The 10,007-nt window shown below is 33.4% G+C and overlaps 2 protein-coding genes across 2 annotated transcripts in view; one reads left to right on the top strand and one right to left on the bottom strand.

The window, feature by feature from the left end:
* The first annotated feature begins 4,779 nt into the window (after positions 1 to 4,779).
* Positions 4,780 to 5,613, top strand: LOC105140917 (60S acidic ribosomal protein P2B-like). Its single transcript, XM_011047960.1, has 3 exons — positions 4,780 to 4,947; positions 5,051 to 5,280; positions 5,399 to 5,613. The coding sequence occupies exons 1-3, from the start codon at positions 4,860 to 4,862 to the stop codon at positions 5,423 to 5,425; spliced, it is 345 nt and encodes a 114-aa protein (XP_011046262.1). The 5' UTR covers positions 4,780 to 4,859; the 3' UTR covers positions 5,426 to 5,613.
* Positions 5,614 to 8,946: 3,333 nt separating this feature from the next.
* LOC105140916 (histidine-containing phosphotransfer protein 1-like) overlaps positions 8,947 to 10,007 on the bottom strand; it is a 4,192-nt gene continuing 3,131 nt past the window's right edge. Inside the window, exons 5-6 of the mRNA XM_011047959.1 lie at positions 9,713 to 9,785; positions 8,947 to 9,155 (exon numbers count right to left, since the gene is read on the bottom strand). Coding sequence (XP_011046261.1) covers positions 9,114 to 9,155; positions 9,713 to 9,785 — 115 coding nt within the window. The 3' untranslated portion in view covers positions 8,947 to 9,113. The remainder of the gene's footprint in view (positions 9,156 to 9,712; positions 9,786 to 10,007) is intronic.

Below are 10,007 nucleotides of genomic sequence, written 5' to 3'. Positions count from 1 at the left end.
TTTCCAAGAGATCCCAATCCCCACCGTCTCTCTTCAGGTAACATGAGATCACAAACTCTCAGATTTTCCAAACCATCAATTACTGGAGTTCCAATAAATCTACATGAGACCTCCCCGATCCATGCCTCATTCCACACATTTATAACCTTCCCTGAACCAACTCGTTATCTACACCCCTCCTAATCAACTCCTGAGAACAAAGGATGCTACGCCACACATGACTAGCTAGGATCGTGCCCTAGTTTGGCATTTAAAAAGTCCCCTCTAGGGAAATATCTAGCCTTGATAATCTTGCTCACTAATTAAGAGTGAGGTTCAATAAGCAGCTGTTTTCCTAGGAGAGACAAATTGATACAGTGTAGATTCCGAAAACAACCCCCCCCTCCTTCTGCATAATTTATCCCATCTAAGCCATCTGATACCAGACCACCACTGTGATTACTACGTACCCCCACCAGAAACTGTTTAAAATGTAACTCTTCACAGAACGTACGTAATAGGGAGAAGAAACATCCCCATTGTGTAAGCAGGTATAGCCCGTGCAACTGAATTAATCTTTACAGCCTTGACTGCCTTAGAAAGTACTGTACGACCCCTCCAACCATTTATCGATCCGCTTCCATAACTTATCTCTAATAAAGGAGAATATCACCTTCTTATTCCTCCCTGTAAGTGAAGGGAGTCCCAGGTATCTCCCATGATTTAATGGTGTGTGAACAGCTAGTATGTCAGAGATATATTGCTTACATTCAATTCTGACAGTAGAACTGAAAAAGATGACTTCTGGAGGTTAATCGATTGACCCGAAGCTTCCTCGTATTGCTGTAACAGAAGCTTCGCCGTGTTGCTTTCCTGGGCATGGGCCCGAAAAAATAGAAAGCTATCATCTGCAAAAAATAGGTGAGACACTGAAGCAGCCAACCTACTAATTTTACAGCGATGGATATATAGCCCCACTGTGTTCAGCCTTGTTGAACAAAGCTGATAATCCTTCACTGCATAAGATAAATAAATATGGACAAAGAGGATCTCCTTGCCTTAAACCACAAGCAGGAGTCACAGGACCAACTTATCTGCCATTCAATATAATAGAATAAGACACCTGTGTAACGCATAGCATGATTAAGCCCACCCACGACTACGCAAACCCAAGTCTCAACATCATCCTCCTTATAAAACTCCAGCTAATGCCATCATAGGCCTTCCTAATATCGATCTTGAGAGCCCCCACTCCTTTCCTACCCTTAATAAGCCTCCTTATGTAATGAATAGATTCAAATGCCACTATTACATTATCTGTAATTGCCCTTCCTGGCATAAAGGCTGCCTGGTTAAGAGACACAATGTTCGGCAAAATCACCTGGATCATGTTGGCTACATTACATCCGCTGCCATTTGGAAAATTGCCACTTTGAATTCCTTATCTACAAATGGGGTAGAGAGAAATTCGTTGTTTTCCTTTGTACACATGGCTCAACAATAGCAGTAACAGCCTCAACACTATCCACCCCCTGCTCAAACAACCTACCACAATAATTGATCACCACCACATCCCTCATTCCTTCATTCACGTTTTCATGCACCGTGCCCACTTCATCTGTGAGTCTATTCAACTTCTTCCTTTTCTGTCTGTCTGACGCAGCACTATGGAAGTATTAGGAATTCATATCACCCTCCTTTAACCAAAACTGTTAATATTTATAAGAAAATATTATTTGAAGTATATCAAAATATTTATATAAGGGATATGTCTTGAAAATTTTATGGAAAGAAAAAAGATTTAGTAACTGGAACGTCGATTGACCGAATAACATGATTGAAACAAAAGAAGAAAATGGGAAAATTTATGGAGATAAACAAACATGATTTTGCATCTATATTCTGTGCTTTTTAATCTGGAGAGATTTAGAAAATGAAAGAAAGAATAATTGCACATATTAACAATAATAATGGTAAATCTTCACAGATTCTCTGAACTTTACCAGTATAACCTGCATTTTGATTGTAATGAAAAGCTTAATGAAGTCTAGTGTAGAAAATCTGGCACCAGAATGTCTCTTGCAGTAAAAAAAATTTCTTTAAGTTTTTTTCTCAGCGAGAATTAAAAATGCTAAATTAATCATGAATGTTTAGCTAATTTAAAGATAATAGGTCTCATTTGTTTTTAATTAATTATGGATTTTTATTTTTATTTTTTTGGATTGAGAACAAGCTTAAAAAATGAAAAATCATGCTTAAATAAACAGGAATTAAATCTATTAACTATAAAATGACAAGACGAAGCAGTATTTTTATAGATGGCCAGGGGCCTGGATAATTACGAACCATGAGCCGAAATACGTACATTAAATGGGTGACGCACCTAGCCCAATGGACCAATAATGATACCTTGAGGAGCTTGTTACGAAATCCAGATTCCATGAACTACATGAAAATTCTACACGGTATTTCCCTTCGCAGAGGAGAGATCATCTCGGGCACGTGGACTTGTCTAAATTTAAATGTGTTGATGCGCCGATGAGTTTTGAAATCATGGCTACAAGGCAACATCAATTTTGTTTCGGGTCATGGTAACTTCAGCTGAAATTAAAAAATATATTTATCATCTCCGCAATATTATCCGAACACAAAAATATTTAGGATTCCACATGCTATGTGGATAGACTAGATATTTTACCGTGATTTATTATGAATTACATTTTTTTTTACTAAAAACTTTATATATATACTTTTCCAACACATTTTTGCATTTAAATGTTTTAAGTGAAAATTAAAAAATTTATACATATATATAATCAAATAAATTAAAAACTATACATATTAATAAATAAAAAACATAAAAGATAACTAAAATAAAAACTGGAAAAATCAAGAGATATTTATAAACTAAAATTTTTAATTTTACAGTACATGATATTTATACAATTGTGTTTGTTAAATTTATTAATTAAAATAATTTTTTATTTAATCAAAAGATAATAAAAATAAACACACAATAAATTGATTAGATAAAATAAAATAAAATAATATACAAAACTGTGCATATTATAAATATTATTTGAAAATAAATTTATTTTTATTTTTAAAAATGAAGTTCATCTATACAAGAAATTAAAAAATATTAATTAATTAAAAAAACCTTTTAAAAAATTAAAAACACAGTTTAAAAAATCATCATTATTTAAAAGATATTTTTTAATAACATAGAAGAAAAAAAAGATATTAATTTGAATATAAATATTTAGATTAAGTTTAAAACATATAAAAAAATATGTTTTTTTAAACTGATAAAATTTATGGGATAAACTTAGATCACAAACTCAACTAAGTTTAATATTTTTTTTTCTGTGAGTTTATAACAAACCTTAAAAAAAAATATCATCCATAATAACAATATGCCTGCACGGTATTCATTCCATGCGCTGTAGCTTATTTATAATGTACTTATATCATGAATAATATCCTTCCTTTTAATTTACAGCAAACCCAAAAGAACTGAACAACATCATTCATGGTAAAACACAAGGGAATGAATACTGTGACCTCACTGTGTTTATTTCATATATTTTTCTCTCAAATTAATAACAAGTAAAAAAATAATAAACAATAACATTTACAATAAAATATTAAGAGATGAACAGTGTGATTACACAATATTCACCTCACATATTTCATATTATAATTAATAGATAGTTTATATATATAATAGAAAGAATACTGTGGACTATAACATTTTTTTCACGTAATTTTAAATTATAGGTGATAATTTATCAATATTTTATCCCGACATGAAAAAAATAAATTGATCACAGTGATATTTCAATTCTGGTCATCTATGACAATGGATTATAGCACGGGAGTTTGTGTAAAAATTTCGGGTATTTTAGAATTTGATAAAAGTTACAGGAAAGTAACACCAATTATAAAAAAAAAATATTATAAAAGTTATGCAATTACAATTCTTAACAGCTGTTAAGTTGAACAGTTATTTCAAATGGTGGCTGAGCACAATCGCTATTGAAAATTTCAGTAGTTATAATTCATTAAAGATTTTGTTTAAGGTTACTTTATAGTTAATTACAATTTTTTAAATATTTTTTTAAGATGCAATTAAAATTATTTTATCAAATTTTTTAACAATATTGAATATAATAATGATAGACATCTGATAATTTTTTATTTTTTTTCATTTCATTTCTCTATCTTCTCAATTCATTTTATCTCGACTTTTTTTTTTATTATTTGTCAATTATATCTTCATAAAGATTCTAGTTAACTTTTATTTATGCTAATTAATTTAAAAATAAAAAACATGCCTTGAAACATGACCAATACATCCACTATATAAAATATCACGGGTACAAAAACATAATCCAAACCACAATTGAAAAATAATATTTTTAAATACTATTATATTTAAACTGTGTTATTTTATAAATATTTTTTATTTTTTATTATAAATTGATATTTTTCAGTATTTTCAAATCATTTCATTATAATAATATCAATTTTTAAAATTTTTAAAATAAAAAATACTTTAAAAAATAACAATTATTATACTTCCAAATACCCAAAAAAATCATTACACCCACAAAGCGGTTTCCCATTGACTTGTCATAGGGATAAACCTTAACCGTGACAGATACATTCCTCTTTCTTCAACCAAACATAGAAACAACAAAACCAGGGACACAACCGCCAAAAGAAAAAATGAACGGACAAGATTTAATCACGAGAACTCATACTTCAAAAGCCCTATATATACTGGCTTGTAAGCGGTGCCATCCTTCCCAGCCTTCAAAAACCCTAGCAAGTACCAGTCTAGCTATTTGCTTCCAGCCCCTCTTCCTTAAAAAACAATGAAGGTTGTAGCCGCTTACTTGCTCGCCGTTCTCGGTGGCAACACCTGCCCTACCGCCGAGGACTTGAAGAACATCCTCGGATCTGGTAATCTCCTCTCCCTCTCCACATTATGTTTTCCTTTTCCCGTTACTAGATCCTTACATCTTTTTTGGAAAAATGATCGTTTTTTTGGTCTTTGGATTTGCAGTTGGTGCAGATGCTGATGATGACAGGATTGAGTTGCTGTTGTCCAATATGAAAGGAAAGGACGTAACTGAGCTGATTGCTTCCGGAAGGGAGAAGTTGGCTTCCGTCCCTTCCGGTGGTGGCGTTGCTGTGGCTGCCGGTGGAGCTCCAGCTGCTGCTGCAGGTGGTGCTGCCCCTGCTGCCGAGGCAAAGAAAGAGGAGAAAGTTGAAGAGAAAGAGGAGTCTGATGATGTAAGCGCCATTTTTTATTTTCATTTTTTTGTATTTATGAAATTGATTTTTATTTGGTTTTTGCTCTGTTGGTATTAAGTTTTGTGACTGACTGAATATTTTGTTACTGTTGTTGCAGGATATGGGTTTCAGTCTATTCGATTAAGAGGTCCGGTTTTGAGGCGGTCTTGTTTTTCATTTCTCTAGTTTTGTAGTTGGATAATTTACAAGTTTTTTATTTAGTTTGGTACTATGATATCAAGACTTTGTTTGAGCTTCAGATTTTTGAATTTAAGATAACGGAGTTTAATGTTAAATGTTTTCAATATAATTGTTAATTTTGGATTTTGGTTATGGGATTGTTTGCTGGTTTTGTTGTTGTTTGTAGTAGATTCGTGGAATGATTTGTTATTGCTGTTGTTGGGAGCATTCATATTTTCGAGAGTGTTTCAATAGTTGGTTTGATGGTTTTGCCTATTTTCACAGCATTGTGGGTTTCATTTTCATGCCTGATGTGTCATGGTATTGCTTGCTGTTTTTGTTTTTTGTTTGTAGTAGATGCGTGGAGTGATTAGTTGTTGTTGTTGCTGGGATTGTTCATATTTTCACTAGTGTTTCAATAGTTGGTTTGATGATTTTGCCTATTTTTACAGTGTCGTGGATTCATTTTCATGCCTGATTTGTTATGTTGCTGATATTAATCAGGCTCTGTATTTTCCCGTGTTTATGGTGATCTTTGTTTAATGGTTTTTCCAAATTTGACAGTGTTGGCGGTTCTCGTTCTGTGCCCATTGTATCATGTTGTTTGTGGCGATTAGGGTTTGCATTTTTTTCATTGCATATTTTCATGAGAAACGAGAATCAGATTGTTGATTGTTCCTTGTTTCTGCCTGCTAGTCCTTCGAGACATAGGAAGCGATTAGGAAACACAACTGGCTGTGTGTTTTCAAAACTTTTGATTTTTTATGTTTTTAGATTGTGTCGTTAACAATAAATTTGAAAAAATGAAAAAAGTAGATCATTTTAAAAGTAATTGTTATTGCAATGCCAAATATTAGGTACATTGTTATGAGTTTGTTAATCTTGGTCATAGGAGTTTGTGCGTTGAGTCGAAACCTATAGATAAATTGTTATTGCAATACCAAATATTAAGTACATTGTTATGGGTGTTAATCTTGGTCATAGGAGTTTGTGCGTTGAGTCGAAACCTACAGCTAAATTAGGCGTAGTTTTAGGATGTGGGTTCCCTTGTGCATTGGCTTTTGGAAACAAATTTGAGATTGCTGTCGTTCTGCCAAATCATAGCATTCTGAGTTCATTTGTAACTTGAAAGTTACCTACTGTCCTCACCAGATGAACAATCATTTATGGGGGAACCCGCAACTGTTTGACGGCGTAATATTACCATGGATGTGTTTAGTTAGGAAAACTCTCTGTTGAACTTGTTGCTTGATGCAAAACAATAATAATAATAATTAATAATTAATGTGTTGTTACCCGGTTCATGCTTATGATTGGAAGAGGAGTTATCTAATTTGTCATAAAGCCCTGCTGCCGTTAGTGTCTGCTTGTGCAATAGTCATTTTATGCTTTGAACTTTTTGACTGAACTTAAAACTCGGCGAGTCCTTCTTTCTTTGTACTTTAGAACTCCGTTTGCATTGTTTTCGTGCCTGTTAGGCGTTGCGGACCATTGGTTATTGCTTTGGATTGTTATGATGTTTTTGTATTTTTCAGTGAAAATCACTCGCCACTTAGACAGTGATATATTCAAAGTCCAAACACTAGATAATGAGGTTTCTCAAGGGAAGCTTGAGAAACTTGCCTAAGCTTTCAAGTAGATCAGCAGAAAGCAATGTCTTTGCTCTGTGATTTGCAAGATTTTAGCCATTTTTTATGAAGCACAAAAACCTAATGGACTCAATCTAAGTAGATCAAGTGACTCACGTTAAAAAATTAGTCATTTTTTTCAACTGATGTCCAAAAGAAAAGGCCACTGGGGGAGGAAAAATATATGCATAAATGCAGCCCTGTAATCTTCTGAACAGGGCCAGAACAGTTAATGCCTGTGAATTAAGGTTTGTTTCTGTTTTTTAAAAATTTAAATTTTTTTATTTAAAATTAATATATTTTTAGTATTTTCTGATGTTAAAAATTATTTTTAAAAAATAAAAAAATTATTAACATGAAAAGTTATTTAAAAAATAAAGTAAGCATAAATGATGTAGAAAATAAAAGCTGCTGTTGCATGTGTCAAACATCTGGGCTCGTTTCTAATTTAAACTCGTGGAAATGATAAAGGCTATAATTGTTGTCTACTTCGGTTTCACAATTCCTACTTTGATTTCACAATCCATTTCCCTACTCTCAATCTTGTAATATGTAGTTGGTTTCTGTAATTTTTTACTGGGCACAACAATCACACCGCCAAATCAAACTGGATTGTCCTCTCATTTCTTTTTGAATTTTGCCCTCATTCCCTTCGGTGCTTTGCTTAGGATGACAATCAAATGTGTTGTCCTGTATATGACTAAACCTTGTACGAGGATGTTATTTTTCGAGAGAGACGTTGGATTTCAGATTTGCTCATTACGGTTCCTTGAAGGTCTACCCTTCGCAAATTGTTAACAGGATAACTTCAAATCTTGGGGAGGCATTGTGTTTGCATTGAAGCCGTTCATGAGAAGTCCAGAATTTGAGGTTATGAGCTTATGTTTATTTTGACCTTTTGTGCCCAGGAGAAAAGGAGGCAAATATTGGTTAGGTTTCAAGCGTTCATGTCTACTGTCTATCGGATTTCCAATCTAGCCCAAAAATTCCCCTGGGGAATTCGGGGGATTGAAAATCTCGCTCAAGTGATAAGTCCTCTCCCGTTTGTTTCTTTTCTGACTTGATTCCTGGGAACTGGCAAGGCCAATTAATAATGCAAATGCAAATTCAAATCTATTTTCTCCGTTTTTGAAATGAAAAGGGAAGATTTACACATGCCAGTCTCGGACACAGTTCAGGCATCAAGACTGCAACAACCTAAGAATGGCTCTTCATGAAAAAGTCGAGGGCTGAAAAGATTTTCATTCGCATTAACATCTTCTCCCATGGTTTTTGGTTACAAGGAGTGCAATACGGGCGCAGTGATCGAAACTTGAAAGGTTTTTGGTGCACAATTACATAGCCATATTTGTTTTTACATTAAATATTTTAGAAAAAAAATATTTATATTTATTTTTTTTAAATTAATATTTTTTTAATGTTTAAATATTTTTAATATATTAATGTTAAAAATAAATAATAAATTATTTTAATATATTTTCAAATAAATAACCGACCGATAAAAAACACTTTCTACTCGAGCAGTGTGCACTATCCGCCGAAACTGGCCTTACCAACACTCCTGCCCATCATAATATATCAGCCAGTATGTGCAGATGCAGCAACACGAAATACAACAGTAACGTTTTCCAATTTCCAGGTTACTTCAGGGATTAAGTTGTAGTTGTCGTTGTTATGCATACAAACAGGATTAAAACCCAAAAACATAATCATCTCTCTCAAATTCTGCTTACTCACCTTACTTGTTTGTTCAACAATTGTCTTGGAAGAAGGAAACTATACTATGTGAAAGATCAGGAGGTAACTAACACATATCCTTATATTTGCTACCCTGAACCAGCTAATATAAAAAACATGCTAAATGGGCAAATAGGAATACTCAACAAAAAATATTAATAGTCTAAAACAAACTGAACTATGAGTTCCAGCAACTCTTTATTTACATGCCCATTGCAGATAGAAGCAGACTCTGGTATTCCACCGCGTCAGCCGACACAGCAGCAGAGACAATTCAGGACTCTATTGTCAGCCTCTTTTAGATTCACCGGAAATCATAGTTCTCTCCATCTGAGTCCAAATCCAGTAACAGATGGTGAACAATTTTATTTGTAAAGAAAATTTGCTATTTTGGAAAAATCATAAACAAGACAGGCAATGGTGATTAAAACTAATTGAAAACATACAAGTAAGAGAGTCATCTTGCTTTTTATCATATTTATTTGAATCTAATGGATTACACACTCTTTAACTGATTGCACCCTAGAGCTAGCCTTCTACTTTATGCTTTATAGAACACACAATGGAGAGATATTTATGTCATGCTTCACTGTATATTTTGACCTCATTTCTTCCAAGAGAGGGGAAATCTTCCTGAGAGCTGATGAAAAATAGGCCTGAAATGAGTAACCAGCGAAATGCTCGATAGAATTTGGACAATTAGAATGTGATTTGACTGGCTTTGAGAAGTCTGGTTCCAATTTTAAGAATTACTACAACATTTGAAATAGAGAAATTTTCTAGACTCTGTAAAATCTAATCTTGCTATTATGTTGTTATCAAGCATTCTACCTGAATATAAAAGATCAAATTTGACTGGGAAAAAAAGCCAAGCCAAGCAACATTACCTGCAAGATGATATTGAACTTCTCCTTCAAAATTTGATATTCATCCTTGGTCTTGCCAAAAGCTGCAAGGCACCTGAAAAAAGTGAAAAAGCCTTCACAATGACAAAGAAATAATGGTATCCAGGATTCCAGCATCATCATGAACATCAGAAAGCACCATTGAAGTGGAGAAAAGGGGATGAACAGCAGAAAATGTTGTCATCCAAGAAGTTTTTCAGCTAGCACACTATCCATCACAAGAGAGACCCAGACAAGATTAAAACCTTGGGAAAGAGTTAATCCTTTTGGCTGGGGT

Source organism: Populus euphratica, unplaced genomic scaffold, assembly GCF_000495115.2.
Source record: "Populus euphratica unplaced genomic scaffold, PopEup_1.0 scaffold136.1, whole genome shotgun sequence".
Classification (NCBI taxonomy): Eukaryota; Viridiplantae; Streptophyta; class Magnoliopsida; order Malpighiales; family Salicaceae; genus Populus; species Populus euphratica.
This window is presented reverse-complemented; position numbering and strand designations above follow the sequence as displayed.

What these genes read in the sequence shown, in the direction of transcription:
- LOC105140917 (XM_011047960.1), top strand. Translation starts at nt 4,860, where the DNA reads ATGAAGGTTGTAGCCGCTTACTTGCTCGCCGTTCTCGGTGGCAACACC. An exon ending in GAAGAACATCCTCGGATCTG is followed by an intron (nt 4,948 to 5,050) that starts GTAATCTCCTCT and finishes TTGGATTTGCAG; the next exon opens with TTGGTGCAGATGCTGATGAT. An exon ending in AGAAAGAGGAGTCTGATGAT is followed by an intron (nt 5,281 to 5,398) that starts GTAAGCGCCATT and finishes CTGTTGTTGCAG; the next exon opens with GATATGGGTTTCAGTCTATT.